Source organism: Ictidomys tridecemlineatus, chromosome 13 (assembly GCF_052094955.1).
Source record: "Ictidomys tridecemlineatus isolate mIctTri1 chromosome 13, mIctTri1.hap1, whole genome shotgun sequence".
Classification (NCBI taxonomy): domain Eukaryota; kingdom Metazoa; phylum Chordata; class Mammalia; order Rodentia; family Sciuridae; genus Ictidomys; species Ictidomys tridecemlineatus.
In genome coordinates, this window is record NC_135489.1 from 8,356,725 (window position 1) to 8,378,155 (window position 21,431).

Consider the following 21,431-nt stretch of genomic DNA (forward strand, 5'->3'; position numbering starts at 1 on the left):
ATTTTTTCTTTTGTTGATGTAGGCACTGAAAAATTCGATCTTACGTGTTAGGTAGAAATAGAAAATGTTTTGTAACAGCAGAGTCTTTGTGTTGTTTTATTATCCTTCTAAGTATATGGCAAAGCTACATTTTGACTTGATATTAAAATTTAGTTTTTATTATCTATAAGCTGATCGATCCAGTTGCTCCTGCTCCAATATTTTCATGAAAAAAGAAAATTGGAAACCATCAGAAATGCCACAGATCCTGTGACCTATCCATTAGTTTGTCTGGAAACACCAATAGTTCAAAGTATCTCCTGTTTGGTACTCTAAACTTCTTCCCCACCCCAGCCACATGCTTCAGACTATCACTGAAGATTGGAAATAAGCCCTTCACAAGGTCATATGGGCGAGAAGAACTTGCTGGTAAAGTTCTGTCCTTAGGCAGATTAATTTACACAGACCACACTTGGGAATCTGGATTGGAAACCATGTAGCTACCCTGTGATGACTTGTGGGAAGGTGGCCAGGGTGCAGGGTTGACAGCTGCTTTAAAGGTTTTCAGGCCAGGGATGTGGCTCAGTGGTAGAGCACTAGCCTGGCACACCTTTGGCCATGGGTTCCTTCCACAGCACTGCAAAAAGAAAAAAAAAAAGCCCGTAAAACTCCACAAAAGCAGGCAAAGCAACCAGTCTAATCCAGTCTAGCAAAGTCAAAACTCTATGGAGATCAGGAATAAAACCAGGGACCTTTCCCCTGAGTCCTGATGTGCAGGTTGGCTAACCAATACACTGAGGATTGGAGAACTGCAGGGTATCGACAGCTGTGTGAGAGTTTAACCATCACCTTCTTCTCTCCAGGACTCCCCACTGCCTCTGGGTAGGCTGGGCTCCGCCTCCTCTCTTGAGCAGAGCCCCAGGACAGTCTCCTTCCCCAGCTTTGCTCTCCCCCTCCTGCGCTCCCTTCCCCTCTGCAGTGGGCTGGGGCATCTCTAACACTTTATTTTTATATAATGTTCTGAGTTCTACGTTTCTGTGTCTCTGTGGTTACTTTGCTGTCCAATGTGGAATTCAGTGAGTTCCCTCCTGGCCGAGGAGCATCCATCCCCCTGTTCAGATCCTGAGCTGAAGCACTGCTGGGAAGTGTGCCCTCCCTCTAACCCGCCACCTTCTCCCAGGCACAACTGATAAGCAGAAATAACTGGTCCAATGTCAAAATCTTGCAACTCCTAGATTTATGGATATAGTCAATGAGCATCATTATCAGTTGATACCGTGGAGACGACCACTGTGGTCTTCCTAGGGGAAAACTCTGACTTGTCGTCCTGAAACCCTGTCCCACCTAATCCCTCAAGTCCAGCTTCCACGTATAGAAACACAGGAGACATACCAAACTGCACTACAGGTATGACCTGTGGAACCCAAGCTCAGCTTTACTGGCTAAATCTTATCTTACATAAATTCAAAGACAAAAAGGGGAAAGATATATGGGGGGGGGGGAAATCCCTACACATTTTAAAACCCATATATCCAATCAATGTCTCAAATTAATGATTCAACTAAGTGAACTTTGAAAAGAAACATTGCAATACTAGAAAAAAAATTGAACACTGAATATTTGATATGAGTAAATTGTTTTTAAATTTTAGTTTTAAACTGGTATGGTTACATTTATCAAAAAAAATTTTAAAAGTCCTTATGTTCTGAGACACATGCAGAAATCCAGACAAGATAATATATGGTAAGAATATTCATGAGGATGGTACAGAATAACAAGATTGGCTACAAAATGATAATTATTATTGATGACTAACATAAACACTGTGGTCTGCGATGATATTCTTTTTATTTTGTAAGTGTTTGAAATTTTCCATAGGGAAAAAAATTTTTTAAATGATAATTTCCCTTCTTACAAACTCTATACCCTGTCTCTGTGAATGAGCATACCTCAAGAACTGTAAGTATCAACATTTCTGTTTATCTCAAAGTGTAAGATCTATTAATATATACTCCTTTTCATGTTTGTAATTCACTAAAAGAACCTGTCAACTATGAAAGACATTAGTATTTTTGACACAAACTATATAATGCATGTTTTTTTCTTTTATATATTGTTGTGGGTGTGCCTCCAAGAGCTGAACTACCAAGTTATAAGATTAAAAATCAACAGTATGAAAAATAATAACATCCATTGTGTCTATTGGGAATTATTAAACAGTCATTTAGGATAAGTACTGCCATTTTGTATGCTATTTGACTCTCACTTGCAATGAAGTAAAGGTCCAGTATTGGCTTCAATAACCCAAGATTATGCATTTCAGCTGATAGCTGAATTTTGTCCACAGTCACTCAAAGGCCAGGGAAAAGCCAATGTGAGTTCCAAAAAATTAATTATTATTTCTAAGAGATTTTGCCACAAGGTTAACGAGGACATCATACGGTCAACATAGGATTGATCATGACTTGCAAAGAACAAACATCTGAGAAGTTTAATTTATATCTTATCCAGAAGTTATCTAGCATATATTTCAGATAAAATGTTATAGTTCTTTGTGAAATTGTCTGCTAACCTACATAATATACATGCAGAGAGAAATGATTATACAAATGTGATCTGTATAAAGAAATTACTTTGTGAAATAACTGAGAAATATAATTTTATATAGAAATCAATGTTATCCTTTATTCCATTTTTAAATTGGAAACATGACTTTTTTATTTAATTCATGAGTTATTCATTTCTAAAGACTTCATACACTAAACCACAAGAAGTAAATTTAATTTCTTAGTCACAGGCTCCAAATGAAATTCCTAGCATTTTGATCAAAGAATGACAGCAGAGTAGTTGAAAAGATACTGTAAAAAGGAATCTTGTGCTGTAGGTGTGGTCTTGACAAAGCTCTCATATACACTGGGGCATTTCACACTCTTCAGATCTCCAGTTACTTTACTTTCCATCAGAGGAGAAAAGCAGACTAGATATCAGCTTAAGTAGCTTCCAATGTGCTACAAAAGTGATTGAAATGATGTCTATTGATAAATTAGTAGTAGAAAAAATGATTAACATCGTGAAACAATATAAAATTCAAAGTTTTACACAAAAGTGCATAATGCACTTTGTTCTTTAATTCAGAAAAATTGTTTTAATTAAAAATATTATAGAAATCTATTATACGTTAACAAAACATTACTACATACAAACTATACTACATTAAAACTAACTGACTTTTAGGTTTGACATATATATCTTTTGACTCATATATATAACACATTTATATATATATGACATGTGTGTCTATACATACATATAGATACAGCATCCAGGAGTTCTTTATATCATGTACAATAAATATTTTTATGAATTGCAGATATAAAACAAATCATTATTGTGGTTTTAGTAAAATACTATGTGGAAGCATCTTCAAGATTGTCTTGAAAGTGATTCCCTTATAATATATTGCTCTTAAACTTAAAACTTTACAGATTATTATCTAAGATCCCGCTGCTTTCTCCTCCACAGCCCTGATTCCTTCAGCTCACACAGAAGTTGAAATTATTCATATCAAAGTTATTGGTGGAAAAAACACATTTTAGATCTTCAGTTGTAGATAAACAGACTTTTAAAAGAATTAACATTATTTAATTCTTAATTAAATATTGCCTGAAGATGCAAATAATCACAATAGTGTGAAACTAAATCAAATGAAATAATCATGGTTGAATGTGATTTACTAAAGCTAAAGCATGGACTTCATCAAGTAAAAATTAATGCTAACTTTAGTCATAATAAGAGAATATCTACAATTCTTGCATGGCTTTAGAAATTGAAGTTTTTCTTAGTACTTCTCTATCAAACAGGAAATAGTGAATAAGAATTTGCCAAAACTGAAGTTTTCATTTAAGGAAAATAACATTGAAAAAATTTACCTCTTGGCCCAGACATGCCTCAAATACCTAAATGTTAGTATTTTTCTATTGGAAAAGATAATGTTAAACTTTCTTATGTGTATTTTTTTCTAAATCAGGTTTTTATTTTTAAAATCAGCATGTTTATGTTCTTTACTGGGTTATAACAGAAAAAGGTGCTAATGTAGCAGATTACAGAAATCATTTGAAAATCCCATAAAGTAAAAGAAGCTAGTCCATAATTTTATTACACGAAATGCCTAGAATGGGCAGATCTATAGCATGAAATGAGTTTGCGGCAACAGAAGCCACAGGGGTCACGGGGTCAGGAAAATGAGTTCTGACTGCAGGTGGCTACCAGGTTCCTGGGAGGCTGATATAAATGCTCTGAAGTTGATTAGGATGAAGGTCATACAATTCTGTGAACCTATTAAAACTATTGCATTATATACTTTAAATGTATGAATTATACGGTATGTGAATTGCATTTCAATAAATCTGCTAAAATACGTAAAAAGCAAAGAAAGATCGATTTAATCAAAAGGATTAGGGCAGTTATGCCTTCCAATTTAACTGGAAGTTGTAAAGAGCTTCTGTTTGGAGCTCTCTTAATCCAGCAGACTGAGCCTGGCAGGGCCTGGGCTTCTTTTGTCCCATTGGAGCCCCTGTTTCAGGAAGAATCCGAACCCCGCTCACTCACTTCTTACGTGTGACATGATCTAACATCCAGAGTGGGGCTCAGCAGGGAGCAATGGGGCTCCGCAGGGAACTCTGCTTCTCACACTCACAACTGAAACGGTGCCTGAAGTTGCTCACGTGGTGCCGCGTACGTTCCATCTCGGATGCCTCCCCGCTCCTCTGTGACTTACAGTTTGCAAACACCTTCCCCAACTCTCCCCGACGTAGGGCGTTCTTGGAGTCCCTGGCTGCCAGAGGAGTCTGACCTTTGCGCTTACTTCTCACAACCAAATAGCTGACAAAATCACTTTTCTTCTTTGGGGCTTTGTGCCTTTTTGGGTAAACAGTGCAGATATCTAGAATCAGCAAAAAATCTGCTTGCTATGTGGTGGAAAGTCAAAACAAAAACCGTCAGAACCCTGGTAAATAGGACAAAGAAGGCAGTCCCGCAACTTTCTGCTCCAGCCCTGCAGCATTCATCTACCCCCAGTAAGTCCATTTGTAAGTGGGAGTCGGACACCGAGGTAGCAGAGGAGCCCGGAAGGATGAAAGAGTGTTTCTATTCTCGAGGTGATTATGCCACAGGGGACAAACAGGCCAGATGACCTGCCTGGGTGCCGCGCTACCAATCTGTGCGCTCCCAGGTGCCAGCGCCGCGAGGAGGAGCGCCACCTCGCGGAGAGACGGGGCATGCAGAAAGGGAGTAGGACCTTCGTGAAGTCAGGTCTTAACAGACTCAGATTTCTTCACAATTTGGGGACAAAGAAGAACGAGGGATGAAAGTAAATATTTAATCAGAACGATAAGCACAACTCACAAAGATTACAAATACCATAAAAATCACAAAGTGATGACCCTAGGTTTTTAATTGTAAAAACTTTGATGAGCTGATCCTGGTAATTCACGCCTGTAATCCCAGAGATTTGGGAGGCAGAAGCAGGAGGATTGAAAGTTTTAGAACAGCCAAATAATTTAGCAAGATTCTAAGCGACTTAGTGAGACCCTTCTCAAAAAATAAAAAGGTCTGGATTGTAGCTCAGTGGTTAAGCATCTCTGGGTTCAACCCCTGTACTGAATGAATGAATGAATGAATGAAAAAATAAATAAACAAATACATGCTTTGATAAACTTTTAGTATGGCAGTGACTTTCTAGTATATTTTATTCATAGAGAAACCTTAGCCTTTCTTCCAGAACAGTCGATCATTTTTGTGTGTGTGTGAATTAAATGGGATTAAATAAGATCACAGTGTTACCATGTAGGTCTATTCACTGTTTAGCATTTTCACTTCTGGAAGTTTGCCCATCGTAGGAGTCTTGGAAAATACTTTCTGGGTAATTTTTATTTAAAGCTATGCTGCATTGTCAAGACAATTTCCATATCATCAACACACACACACACACACACACACACACACACACACACACACACACGAGAAACAATTCCAAAACTATATTCCAGTACCTACAAACTGCATGTAGCTTCTACTCAACTCTGTCTTGGCAAGATCCCAAACATTTCCACAGCTATTCCATGTCAAGGACCTGGAAGAGGTACAAGTAGAGGGGCCCTGATCTTAAACTTCATCAGAATCTCCTAAATCTTCCTTTGAAATGAGAAATCATGTCCCTTCTTTGTAGAATGGGATGTAGTTTAATTTAAATAAATAAATAAAATATGAAATATCTTTTCATCAACATATTTATTTCTCTACTCTACATGCAAAATTACTTTAAGTCAACTTACAAATTAATATGCAGGGTAACTTAAATAAATTATATATTTCATTTCAGAATTGAAGTTATTAAATAGAAACACACGTACCTCTTTGGGGCCCCAGAACACAATTAGTAGAAGAGTAAAAACTGTTGAATGGAAAGAAGCTGGAACTTGCAGGGAATCGATTGGGCCAAATTATGACTCTTTTGAGAGGGTTAGATAGATTAGCCAGGTTCTTCAGAGAAAACTGAGTAGATGTTTGTGTGTGTAGGTTGCTTTTTGTGTGAGGGTGTGTATGTGCATGTGTTTATACATAAGTATACACATGCCCAGAAAGAATTATGTAAGCTAAATCTGCAAGTTAGCAGCTGTAGACCCATGAAGTCAGGAAAAATCCAGCATCCAGCTAGAAAGAAGGCAGACTGGAGGTGTTCCCAGTCACTGTTGGGAAGGTCAGAATTTTGTTGTATTTAGGCCTTTAATTTATTAGATGAGATATAACTACTCTGGGAGGGCAATTTGCTATACCTAGTCTCTGGATTCAAATGTTAATCTCACAACCACACTGAAAATAATTGACCAAGTATTTGGGCATCCTGTGGTCCACTCAAACAGCCACACAGAATTTAACATCACAGTTGGTCTTTGGGATCTCCATGCTCTCTTCTAGCTTTGGAATATAGTGACTTAAAGCAGCAGGTCTCAAAGGAGAATACACTGAAGAATAATGAGCATCTCAGAATATAGATCCCTAAGAAGCCCTGTAATCAATTAAGTAAAAATCTCTAAAAGAGAGACCTGGAGATAAAGATATATCTGTTAGTCTATCTATAATTTTTAAATTCTTCCTAGCTGAATCTAATAAATTTTGCTAATTCATTATGACTGCATTAAAATATCTTAAATATTTGTAGAGTATTCAGATTATACATGGGAGAGCTACCATACAAGATTCTGCCAGCACCTCATTTTGTACACATTAGACAACACTGTAATATAAATATAAAATCATATCCCAATTGGCTTTGATCATAACTTCTGTAGTATATTGCAAAGCAAATTTGCCTCAAGTGGCAATTACACATTCTAAAGTATATTTCAAAGGGTCCCCTCTCTTGCAGGATGCAGGCTATGTGTCTTTCAACCTCCTGTGTGATCTGTGGGAAAATGCTAGCTAAGTGCTCTTTTAGCCTTCTGCCCGTGATTTCTTAATGCTTGTAAATTATGGGTGCCAGTTAGGAAGCACCCAGCCAGGAGAGGTGCTGGGGATGCTATGGGTGTTCAGATTGCACAGCCCCATATGGGGCAGCTACAAGGCAGTCCTTCCATGTGACTTGCCATGGTTTGTCCTGCTATCCCCAGCGCAATCCTGATGGCACCACATCAAATTGTGCTCTCCAGGGGTGACCAGTGACCTAGGAAGTAGTCTGAAGCATTGGGGGATAATGAGTCACTAAAAAGTGATCAAGACCCAGAATTGGGGTTTGTAACTCCAGACAGCCTGCTGGCAGGAGTGTGGAGATGTCAGGATCCCCTCCCCCAGAGCAGGGGCTCCACACAAGACTGAGTGGTGACTTGGCTTTTTGCACCTTCTTTTTTCCTCTTTTGTTTTCATTCTGGTTGTTGTTTTCTTGTTGTATTTCAATTCTCTGAGTGTTTTTTTCTATTATCTCCTCTCATCCAAAGCAATCTAGCTTTCTCTTTTAGTTTCTGTGTGGTTCATTTCCTGTGCTGTTCTTACACTCTTCAGTACCTAAACCACATTATTTCAGGATACACTAGTGAAATATCCACATATAATTTATTTTACATGTTTGTTTTCATCTGTGTTATCCAACATTTTAATTTTGGGTGAGCTTATATCTTTTGAAAATGATTATAATTTTTTAAAGAATGTGTACAGCTATGGAGTAAAATGCAAAAGAAAAAAGGAAAGAAAGAAAATTCTAACCTCTACATTAGCACAAAACACAAGCTGGGTAGAATAATAGGGAGCATAATAATTTATGTTGCATTTGGTTCAGAAATTCCAAAAAGGAGGAGCAATACCCATTTTTCAATTATATTGCCCATGCAAGCAATTTTATCTCCTTACATACAAACACACCTCTTCAAAACCCCACAGATCCTGAACTCCCACCTTGGTTCCTCGACCTCAGATTATGTATTTTAAAAGTCTAAAAAGGGATGTTTATAAAATAATGAAGGTTATACAATATATGTGAAAAGAATGAACAATTTTCAATTTATCATTTCAGATGTCTGTATGTCCGAGCATTTTTAAAATAAGATGACATATTTTTGATTCAATCTGATTTTTCACCCAGCCATATACACAATCAAAAATTTTGATGTCAGGACATGGAGGAAGAGGTGGGGAGGTGAGCAAACCTTCAGGGAGAAGGGAAGAAGGCAGGTGACCTTGTTCAATCTCCTTCTCAACAGGACAGCTGGTCCTTCAGTTAAAAAGACTAATGCTGTGTACCGAGGTGGATCTTTATATATGGAATAGTCTACACAGAATGTCCCTGCATAAGGTTTTCTGATAGAAAAAAAAAAGAGACTTTGCATTTATGAGGCAAGGACCACTGCAAAATAGCCCACCCAGTGGAATAGAGATAAAAATATTTCGTGAATTCTTTGCTCCATACTGGGTGAAACACCACCAAGGTGTGGGGTAAATTAACTTTCTTTGTAACTTTTTTAGAGACCTTGGTCCTCATTTATTTTTGCCTAATATTACCATTATTCTCAAACTACTAATATGTATATCTTAATTTAATATTAGCTGATTTCTTTCCTTCTATTGTTTTAAGATAGTATTGCTTAAGTTAAATAAATGTTAAAATATCTGTTTTCATCTTCTTTTTAATTTATGTTTCCACAAGTAAAATGGATTAGGAATAGGCTAAATTTCTTTGATGAGTCTCATAATAATCGTAGAGTATATTCAGTCATCTCAGTGTTCTGAGGGTTACCTTGGCAATGCCTATAAATTATCCACTAGTAGTTTAATTAATTCTGACTTATGTAATTTAGTGCTTGTATCATTCTTAATTACATTTGTTTAAAAAGGTCTTGAAGGTACTTATGTCAGCAAAGTGGGTCCCATATGCTTCATTTTTCTTCTGCATTTGCCGAATTCTAATTTGGTGTTTTATCTGCCTTACTCTTTTCCTGATAAGCTAATTTATGTCATACAAAGAACGGGCTGAACAAATTTTCATGATGGATAGGACTTCAGGGATAAAGACTCATTCCAGTGCCCTGGAAAATCTAAAATCCTTAGGGATGCAGAGCAGTGGAATCATCAGGCTAATAAAAGAGAAGTGTAGGATTTCAACTAGTCTCCTCACACCGCAGCTACAGCTGGTGCACAGAACAGACGCAAGTAGAGCTAGCAAGAAAAATACCAGGATGGTGTCCAACTCATTTCAGATCCACCACAAACTGAAGAACTTGTGCTCAACACCGGGTTGAGGCACATGAACACAAAGCTCTACTCGTTCTGATGAGGTCTTCAAAATTTCACACCTTGTATTGAGGGTGAACAGGAAAAGAAGCAGGTGTTGGAAAGAATGACTCTAATGATGTGATGCATAAACTGAGGTGCACAGCAAGGTGTGCCTGTCAGGTAGGAGCAGGGAAAACTGCTATGGAGTTCTGGACACAGAAGGGTGGGTGGACCTAGCCACTGGGCAGCATGGACCCAGGTACTGAGCAAGTCCTTCTGTTTGTCTGTTGAAAGCAATGAACGCCAGTGTAGCTAGAGGTTCACATGGTCAGGGAGAAGATGAAGAAGAGCAGAGCACTGCTGACCTGTAACCACAGGGGCCATCACCCCTGTAGATGCCCAGCTGCCCCCCAAGACTCCACTCACCTCCCCAGTGGATGGGAGATCATCTGGTTGGTGAGTTTGAAGGGTAACCTGGAGATGTGCAGCTCTATTCCCCACCACCACCACCCATTTTCCTGGGAAAGATATGTGTGTGGGACGCACACACCCTGCAATCTTTCCCCAGAACACAGGCCATAAAGTGACAGGGTCCCCTGGGGTAAAAACAGCTGCATGGATGTAAGGCAAGCTCTTAATATGAGGGTTCAGAATTAGGAAGTCCACGTTCTCTTAAATATAAGCTGAATTCTTCATCATTTACCAATTACAATGAAAGCAGTATTTTAGCCAATGCATTTATTAACAAGATGTCATATTAATAAGTATCGCTGTATTAGATAGCATGTTGACCCCAAATGGTTAGATGCTTATCTATTTTCTTTCTTCTTTTGGGTAAAACACTTGAACGTTTTTCTCAACATAGAATTCAGTGTGGTTCGTCCACTGAGTAACGCACCTGTGAGTTGGGAAGGGGAAATCAAGTGCTCTACTCTGAAGCCTGGCCCATCTAAATCATTCCCACTTGACCTTGTTCCTTTTCCCTAATTTTTATCCTGGAGCCTATCATCCAGCTATGTGGCCTCTGAGAACCCAGAGGACCACAGAGTGGTTGAGAGGAAGAAGACTGCCCTCCAAACAGAGAAGTCAAAGGGATGGTACTTACTTAAAAAAAAAAAAAAAAAAAAAAAAGTCTGTTGGGCACTATTAGCTAAAATTGTGTCACTGCTCAGCAGTTAAGGTAGAAATGAGTGGTGTCATCACTGGGCATCCATCAAATGTCTGCGAGGTGGTTTGACCAGGTGAATTTGCATTTCCTGGTCTCCCAAAGTTCTTGGAAGACAGCTCTTTAAGTGCAAGGGAGGTCTTGGAATGTTTCAAACAAATGTAAAGCTTTAGAAATGTCTCCTTGGTTGGTGGATGGAAAAGGAGTCAAGTAGGTCAGGCGTGGTGGTGAGGAGACCTGGACGGAGACACCAAGCAAGAGATGGTGCAGGCTCTGACGGGGATGGGAGGAATGGGAAGAGTCGGTGCCAGATGTAGTTTGGAGGGAGAATTGAAGAGATACATTAATGTTTTCACTCACTCCTATGGAATTATTTCTTAAGCCCCAAGAATAGCAATGAGACAATGTTTCCAAATTAGCTTGGCTCTCACAACTGTGCTAATAGTTCTCCAGATGCCTATTTCTAATAAGAATCTTCAAGGACCTTTACTTGGTAGGTGTAGAACAGCTTCCCCATGGCATATCTTTAAAAAATGTAAGTGTAAAATTTTAGCTTGTGCAGCTAGCAATTCTAACCTATTTCCACCACATCAGAAAGGTGTTTGAAATGTCAGAGGTAAGATTCTGATGCAGGCTGTGACCATCGGGGTAGCAAGATGCCTTTGCCTCTGAACACAATCGTTCACAAACATTTAATGAAAAGCACTGTGAATTATAAACTATTAGACATTTTATGATCACAAAATGATAGAATATTTTATATTTTATTTAATACAATCCATAAAAGAATAAGAGGTAGAAGCACAGTATTTTCAGGAAAAATGTAAACTTTCAGGTTTTTAGACTGAGACTGATTTAAAATGTTAGCGGTATTCTCATATATGTCAAAGGATCGCTTCCATTATGGAAAGAATAAGAGTCATGGATCTTTAAATGAGTTGTCACAGTTATTTGTAATCAATGTTTCTTGTATGAATATTTGATCCTCTAGACCATAAGATTTCATAGGAATGATCATTTCAGCACACTTAGAATTCGTAATCTAATTCCAAATCAATATGTATAGACTTGCAAGGAAAGAGCTGAATAAGTATTAAATGCAACACAGGAACAGCATTTTGGATATAATTACCTCTATTGCTCATTGTCTTGGTTGCATTTTAAATACTTTCTTAGATTTTACAATTAAATTATTACCATTTCTCTTCTCTAAATGTCAGTGATTTAAGAATGATTTCTCACTAAAGCACACCAGACTTTTAAATACATTTTTAAAAATCTAGCTCGACCAAGCACATCTGTTTCCAGCTCTAACAATTGCTAATCCTTCCATCAGCAGTCCTCAACCAGACATGAATTTGCTTTTAAACTGTTTCTGGTATCCACAAAAGAACTGCTCTTATATTTGAACAGTTTTATGTATACAACCATAAAACCAGACAGTGAAAGTGAAGGTAATTATCAAAAGTTTTGAGGAGACAGAGAGTAAGAAAGAATAATACACATAAAGTTTCAACTCATGCATCATGACACACTTTTCTGAATGTCAATCAACTTGTATCTAGACTTTGAATATTTTGTCCTTACACTTATCTGACAATGCCATTTTAAAATATACTATAAAATCCTTCTTCTGTTATAATCCATTATTAAAAAGAATTAAACAAAAGATATATAGTTATATATGACTAGGTATTTTTATTCAATTTTGAATATTTTTAAATATTTCATCATTATATAAAAATTAAAATAAATGTGCATACAACATTCATACAAAAAGATTCTAAGAATAACATGAGTTACTTGTTAGGAAGTGAAAAGAGATTTTTGTCAATCCCATATAAATAGAACAAACCATTTATGTTTATAAATTTTCTTCATCTATCATAAAAATTCTTTATTCATTTGTTGAGCTTTCTTCTATTCTGAAAACCCTACCACTATTACATATTGTAAAAGCATCACATGTGTATAAATATGTAATTCTGTATGGACATCAAACAAAGAAGCAATTTATATTTTATAATTGTATATTTGTTTTATTTTTCCACCTAAATATTTTTGTTGATTTGTTTAGAGTGAACATTATCAGACTTGCTACCAAAAATCATCTTTGAATATAAAATATCAAACATTTAAAAATATACATATTGCTTTATAAATGAATTGAAACCATGACTTCTTCCCCAAACAGTTGCAATGTTAGTGTTAAATTTCTTGAATAAAAAGGCTTATGAAACTCAGTGACATTATCAAGTCTGCACTGCACACTAGTGGCAAGAGATAGTACATGCATGTGGCCTTTTTAAAAATTAGATTTCAGAACAATTTTTTCTTACATATTAGTTTTCTTAGTCAAATTTAGAATCCTTTAGCATATATAGCATATACACATATTTAAGAATAACATGATTTTCATATTGTAAACTATTCTTCCAGTAAAAGTAAAGTGATTAATTGCAAATGTTTGTACCCAGAGTCTCCAGGTTCAGTTAGGTACTTGTGCACATATAAATATCACTAGTTCATATATCCGTGTAAGTGTGTACGCATGTACACAATATCTGAATATTTCACATGCACCTGCTAAATGTTAACCTACTTGAAAGGATTTAGTTGTCAGTATTCTTGCTCATTATTTTCTTTCCTTTGATTTGCTCATTTTTCTTTCCCGAACACTAACTGATACAATGAACACAGAATATGTACAATTACTTTCCTTTTTAATTTTTTTTGGGGGTAGAGTAAAGGATTGAACCCAGAGACACTTTAACACTGAGCAACATCCCCAGTTCTTTTCATTTTATTTTATTTTTATTTTTTATTTTTTTGACACAGGGTCTTGCTAAGTTCCTTAGGACCTCACTAAGTTCTGAGGCTGTCTCTGAACTTGCGATCCTCCTGACTCAGCCTCCCAGGTTGCTGGGATTACAGGTGTGCACCACCGTGCCCAACTTTCTTTTTGTTTTATTAAATTTATTTTTAACTGATACCTAAAACTTAAAAATTGTATACGTATCTATGAGACATTGTGTGTTGTTTCAATACATGAATACATTGTGTATTGAATACATTGTAGTGTGTGCATGGTTTTGAACATATCTATCTTCTCAAATATTTACCAGTTCTTTATGGCAAAACATTCAAAGTATTTTTTTCCAGATTTTTGAAACACGTTACCATTGCTATAATTACCCTACTGCGAAACACCAAGCCCAAACCTCTTAGTCCCATCTCAGTCACCCCACACTGCTTGACCTCCACTAGGCCTCCTTTTTCCCTGGCCCCAGCCTGTAGTCACCACCTTTCTACTCCCAACTTCTATGACATCTGTATTCTAATGTTCACTTTGGAGTGAGGTTGCACAGAGGATGTCTTTCTGCGCCTGACTTATTCCACTTAACACAATGATCTCCAGTTCCACCCACATTGTTGCAAAAGGCAGGATTTCATTCTTTTCATGTCTTTGAATACTAGATATTAATAAACCATTCAAATGAGAGGGTCAATGACAATATTCTACAGGCAATAATTCAAAAGAAATGTAAAAAGGCAACTGGAGGGACTGGGGTTGTAGCTCAGTGGTAGGGCGCTTGCCTAGCACGTGTGAGGCACTATGTTCTATTCTCAACACCACAGAAAAATAAATAAATAAAATAAAGGTATTGTGTTCATCTACAAACAAAAAATATTTTTTTTAGAAAGAAAAATGGTTGATCATGAATAACTATAATGCCACCATGAACAGAACCTAAATCCACTAGGGATAAATTGATATTTCAGACTGCTTCATTAAAGAATATGAGCAGTGAGTTGTTTATGACGGATGATAGGAAATACATCATGAGCAGTCCCTTCCCAGGAGTCTATAGTGGGTACCGGGTACCGACCTTCATGTTGATCAAGAACCATCTCACTGTCTATATGTACACCTCAAATATATACAACAGAGGGTTCTAAGAAACAGAAATACTAACATAAAACTGCAGCACAGTGTGCCATTCAGAACAAGACTCTTACTGCCAGGGTGTGACTAGGTCAGCTACTGACACGTGGTTTCAAATAGTTTTCTTAAGAGGAATTTCCATCTTTTAGCCACCTTTTCCTGTCTTCCATGCCTTCTGCCCTGGGTTCACTGGGTTATCCACTCCGAGACAGGCAACCTGCTGCCCTCTCTCCTCTGAATCTTGACGTACCTCTTGCACGTTGGCCTCTTTGGAGGCCTTTAGCTCCTCGTACTTCCATTTCCACAGGGACAGAGCTGACTCCAGTCGTTCTACCTCCTTTTCCAGAGCAACACGCATCCTAAAACATTTAAGAAGTATAAGAAAGTGAAATAGACATATTTTGAAAATGATTTTAGGAATGTATCAATTTTTTGTGTTTTCTTTCTTCCTAATCTTTGATACTTGTTAATGGCCATTATAAGAGAAAATGTGCTTTCAATGTATAAAATGTACAAATATTGACTAAAACTTGGTTGAATTTGTTATTCTGGCAATTAGCTTTACTGTAGATCCGACAAAGTAAACTCGGCTTTGCCAACACTGCCCTTGTGCTTGCTGCCGTGCATTTCTGTCAGTTCCTCACATTTCCATGACTTCCACCCACAGAAGGACATACATGTTTCTAATTTCATCGAGGTTTTGACACATCTTTCTCTTGTAACCGTATATGAATGAAGCATCCCTCTGAGAACACAGAACACCAAGAAGCTCATCTAAGTTTAAAAATGAGTCACTTATTGGGGATCGAAAATATTTTTATTATTTGCAATTTAGTTTCAACAAAGCAATTTCACTGTGATCTCTATTTAAACTATTGGAAATAATTTAGATTAATGTTCCATTTGTAGAAATAGAAACAGAAGTAGGATAAAGTCTGGTCTTTTAACACCTAAGCCTTTGATTTTTTTTTTCCTTGCCCACAATGTCCACTAGAGTGAGTCACTGAAAATAATTGCTGTATGTGTGATTGTCATTAGCATAGGTTGACCTTTACTGCTGCCCTGTCCTCGCCTGTCTGAGATATTAGATTTCTGTTCAAACATCCTCCTTCTTTTTCCTCATTTCATGATGGAGTTGATTTCCTCATTCCTCAACTCTAAGCTCAGACAGGGGATATTAGATGTGAAACAGCAAAAAACTAGTGAAAACCGCACATGCTCAGCTCTAGCTAAATAAATTCTGTTATATAACACTGAGATTTTTGTGTTTGATAGTTATAGCCTTATTGTAATTATAATTAATAAGCACACACAGATTTATTTTAGTAATGGTAAGTGCTATTAGGAAAATCTTGAAATGTATTTATAAAGTAGAAAATGCATGTGGAATCAAAATTGAGCATCATTTACCTATCTGTAGGAAATATGAATTTTCCTAGTAGCAATGCTGTAAGAATAATTCAAATAGTGTCAAGCTATAAATATATTAGTTTAATCCAATCAAACGAATAAGGAGCCTATTAAAGAGTTATATAATTGCATTTGCATGAATCAAGCCACACAAGGATATAAAAGACTTATTTACAGCTTAGTTTAACTACAAAGGACTCAGGTTGAAAAAAATTCACCATAATTTTTATAAGAATTTTGATTTGCAATCCTTATTATCACAGCAAACACATTAAACAAAACTACCAAATGAGAAAGTTCAGTGTAAAAGTCTAGGTTTCAAAACTGTGCCTATGAATATCTGTGCTTCCCATTAATAGCCTCAGCTCCAATTTCTGATGAGCAAACCCAGCCAGCCAACACCCAAGCTTCTTACCAAGATTTACTTCTGTCCAAATTAGTGACTGTGTTTGGGATGTTGAGAAGAAAAAAAAAAAAGCACATAAATAATGTTTGGGATGTTGAGAAGAAAATAAGTACAGGAATAATTTTCAGATCACCAAATATATTATTTTGTGTTGAGTTAGAAAGTATGTCTACAAATCATTGAAATACTTTAGAAAATACAATACCTATTGGGCACATGGAAACTTTAAATTTGGGATGATAATGCATATTAGAATATTAAAAGTTTCAGGTATTGACTAGCACTTTGAATTTAAGTTGAATAGTCTAAAAATTGTAGTTCTAAGCTTGAAACTTTGTTGGGACATTCAAGATAATCATCATAAAATTTAAAATTTTGATTTATTAATTTTGAATGAATAGAAATTTGGAATATTGTCAACATTTGAAAAACTTAAATGGTAGACAAAATGTAAAATTACTAAAAAATTAATCAAAAATTTTAGTTAACTACATTTGTGTAATGGAGTATGTTTTGATATTTTGCCTAAAACTAATTTTGTTATTTGAAAAATAGAATGCTAAGAAAATTATACTTGAAAAAATTGATAAATTCTAAATATTTAAATCACAAATTCAAAATCCTATATATTCAGTAATCAAGTGTTACCTTTTGACATTGCATTTAAATCAAATGATAATTTAATAATTCAAATTAAGTTAAACTTTTTGGGTAAAATAATGTGCATTAAAAAATGTTATATGATCACTGAGAATGAATGTTGACCCACGTTGCTTAATATTAAGTTTATCAAAATTATTGGAGTTGTTTTTCTTTCAGAGTTTTAACCTAGTTGAAGAAGATCATCTCTCTCTCTTTCTGTCTTTCTGTCTCTTTCTCTCTCTCTCTCTCTCTGGACTCTCTCTGATTAGGTAAGGATGGTTCAAACACTAGCTGAAGGATTTATAATATAAATAATTATATTATTTCACTTATACTTTCAGTCACATAAAATATAAAGTATAACGACATCTAGGTTATATCTAGACCTAGACAAAATATCCAAAGCCAATCCATGAATTAAACAGAATATAAGCAGGCCAAAGTAAATTAAAATTAATAATGACATGTTTTCTATATAAAGCAAATTAGTAACATTTCAAATATAGTACTATTTTTTCTCTATAAGTATGCATTTTAAATAAACATCCAGTATAGTACTATTTTTCTTTGTAAGTATACATCTTAAATAAACATCCAATATATCAGTTTTCTTAAAAGGTCAAGTACTTGTAATAAGTAAAACATTACACTTTGATCATGTATAGGAGAGGGCAAGTAATTCACAAAAAAATCATTAAATGAACATGTGGTGCTTGAATATTTTTAGCGTGGCCCTATTTTTTAAAAATGTATGGTTTGGTGCAAGCATTGAGGATACTGCACATCCACATTTATGCAGCAGAGGGCACCCTACAAGTCCTTAATATTTTATCCTAATGAATTTATTCCATTTCAGAGAGATTTTCAAAAATGATTAATTCTATAGCTAAATGTACAATTGAAATGAATGCCAGGGTGATGCTACTTGAACTATAAGAAGCAAAGAAAAAAATCCCATATCTACTTAAAAAATATTACATATTTCATGTACACATTATTTAAAAGAACAAAATTTAAAACATAAGACTCAAGAAAAATAGATCATCTTTTATTTGATATTATGAACTTTTAAAAATCAGATTGATATATATGAAATGTATAGGTTCTAAAGGGCAAAATGCTAACTAAAATTACTTTTATGGAAAGATCTGATATATTTATGTCTGATTTTTTACATATTTTTTAAGAGAGAGAATTTTTTAATATTTATTTTTTTTTTAGTTTTCGGTGGACACAACATCTTTATTTTATTTTATGTGGTGCTGAGGATTGAACCCAGCGCCCCGCACATGCCAGGCGAGCGCGTTACCGCTTGAGCCACATCCCCAGCCCCTCTGTCTGATCTTTAATACATTATTATCTATCATAATCTCACAGTAGTTGAAGATTAAATTTAGATATTTGTACAGGAAGACTATTCAAACATTTCTTGGAAGTGAAGTCTTGAAACATTAATATCTGGGAATAAATACTAATAATTTTGCACTCTGGAAAATTGCATTAAAAATGTCTAATCAATATTTCCTAATAAGTCATTAGTTTCAAAATATTTTTGCCAAATAAAAATAATTGAGCATGAAAAAAATAAATGTATTTATTTTTATGACAGTCTAAAATTTAGAGTTAGTATTTAACTGCTAACAATAAAAGTTACTACCAATATACTTTCACCAGCAACATAGATGTTATTTTGTGATCACATTACCAGCCATTTATAATTACATTTTTATCAATGAGTGTTCTTAAGTTGCCAACAAAGCATGTATAATTTATTTAATTAGATAGGAAATGTAATTAAGCACATTAACTCAGACAACAAGGCTTGGAGGTAAAGCAGTCAGGGACAAGTGCACTGTCATGCCACAGAAATGGTCCAAGAAGACCCCAGTGTCTACAGCTTTCTCTGACTGCTGCCTGAACACTCTCCTGATATTAGTTTTGTATCTGGCAGCCAATATATTCAATATATATTACTTTTTGCATTTTGTTGAGTAATAGATGTACATATATGTAGGAAATAGAAATGTCATATTTATCTTTCTAATTATATACTATATATATGCATATATATGTGTGTATATATATATATATATATATATATATATATATATATATAAATCTTTAAAGCTTTTTAACTCACTACACTTTCTCAATGGTACTTTAAATCTCATTTTATTACCAAAAATTTTCAACACTTAATGAAGCAAAGCAAAATATAAGCATGCTACTTTTATATAGAAAAACAGATTAAGGAACTAAAATAGGATGAACTGAAGCTCAAATTAAATGACACAAAGCAAGCATTTATAAGGGACAGAGTGCTCTGTCTAGTTGAAGTGGAAGACTGATTCAAATGCTTAGACATTTCATCAAAGTAGCTTACCTCATGGCCTCCTTTACAGAGGATTTGGTAGTGCCAAAACTCTGCTCTCTTAATGTGTAGTTCCACCTAGGTCTGTAAGAACATCAGGATTCCTACCCTCATTCCAAATTTTGTACCTGAGATATCTTTAAGTGTATATATATATATGTATATATATATATATATATATATATATATATATATATGGAGAGAGAGAGAGAGAGAGTGTTTCCATATATTGGTAAATTGTTCATAAAACTAAGCAGTGTTCTGAATATGAACAATATAATAATTTTGGTGGACTTGATGATAGGTTCTAGAGAGGGACATACATGGGTGGAAATGATTCCCTGTATTTCTGCAGCTGGTTCCTGTGTTCTAGTCAAGAGACTAGATGGAAACACAGAAAAATTATATTCATAGCTTCTTTACTGAAACCACCCACTCATTGATATTCCAGGAAAGGGTTATAAGATTAGACAGAATGCTAGCAATACTATATCCTTGGGAACATTCTCTTGTGGTATAAAGACTGCAGTTGCCTCCTGTGTGTTCCATGCAAATGCTGATTGACAGACACACACACCAGGACTCATGACCCCCGTGGAATTGTTTCTAAGAGGCAGTGGGAAGACAGAGCCAGAGCCGAGTCAGACCCCCACCCTGCTTCATTCTTTGGCATATCTAGGTTTACATGGTGAAGTAGCTGAGAACTGAGAGTTTACTTCCTCTGGGGATTGACAATTCAGTACAAGGAAGTCAGAAATATGTTTTGTGGATGTGTAGGACTGGACCATAAAGGTAGCATATGAATACCATTAAAACCGGCATCCTAGACTAGCAAAGGGTTCTATCTGGAGAAATGCAGAACACTGTTCCTACTACACTGTGGCAGATTTGAGAGAAGTATGTGACTACAGAGAGCTAAATCCTTCAAGAAATAAAAACTAAGAGGCTCCAATGTCACTGAGACTTCAAGGGCCAGATGAGATTTTAACATGCGTACAAGTGTAAATTGTACTCAGTTGCGTTCTTTTTTCTACTAATGTTTTTTTTTCCCTCTATTAGGAATTTATACTTGATGGTAGAATAATAAGTATACATTAGTACACAGATGACAATTTAACACAATCTATAAATGTTGTGAAGCATAGATAAAAAATCTGCAAAAACGGAATTAGTATTGCTCGAAAATTGGAGAGTAAATAGTGAGGCACTTCAGGCTGATGGAGAAGGAATGGCAGATAAACAGCTGCGGTACATTTGCAAAGCTTGTGCACGTGCTTATTACTATTTGAGTCAATATAAACCAGATATCAAATATATCATATTTATATTATATACTTATATCATCTATAAAAGTTGATATTATATAATTATTTAAATATGTGACATATAGAGAAGTATATCATATATACGTATCATCTCTGGGTGTGTGTGCATCCCTATTCTTTTTCTAGCTCTACCCATTTAGAGTCTTTTAACTAAGGAGATGGAGAAATAATTACTTTCAGATTTGGTAGGTATATTTTAAAATGCATCAAAAATTCCATCCACATTATGGTAATGCTTTTAAGCTAATCATGAAGGAAACACACACACACACACACAAGGAGTATTTCACATTTCGACCTCTTTCCCAGACGCCATCTGTGTGTAATCCTCACAAGGGTGCCATGAGGAAGACAGGACAAAGGTGTCTCCCACGTGACCGCCTCCTCCCTGCCAGGATCATGAAATGATCCACACTCCTCCCATTGCC

The 21,431-nt window shown here is 35.7% G+C and overlaps 1 protein-coding gene across 1 annotated transcript in view; it reads right to left on the reverse strand.

Annotated features, from left to right (window-relative positions):
- Ccdc102b (coiled-coil domain containing 102B) overlaps positions 1 to 21,431 on the reverse strand; it is a 113,140-nt gene that overhangs the window by 56,172 nt on the left and 35,537 nt on the right. Inside the window, exon 4 of the mRNA XM_078029903.1 lies at positions 15,100 to 15,208. Within this exon, the coding sequence (XP_077886029.1) occupies positions 15,100 to 15,208 (109 nt within the window). The remainder of the gene's footprint in view (positions 1 to 15,099; positions 15,209 to 21,431) is intronic.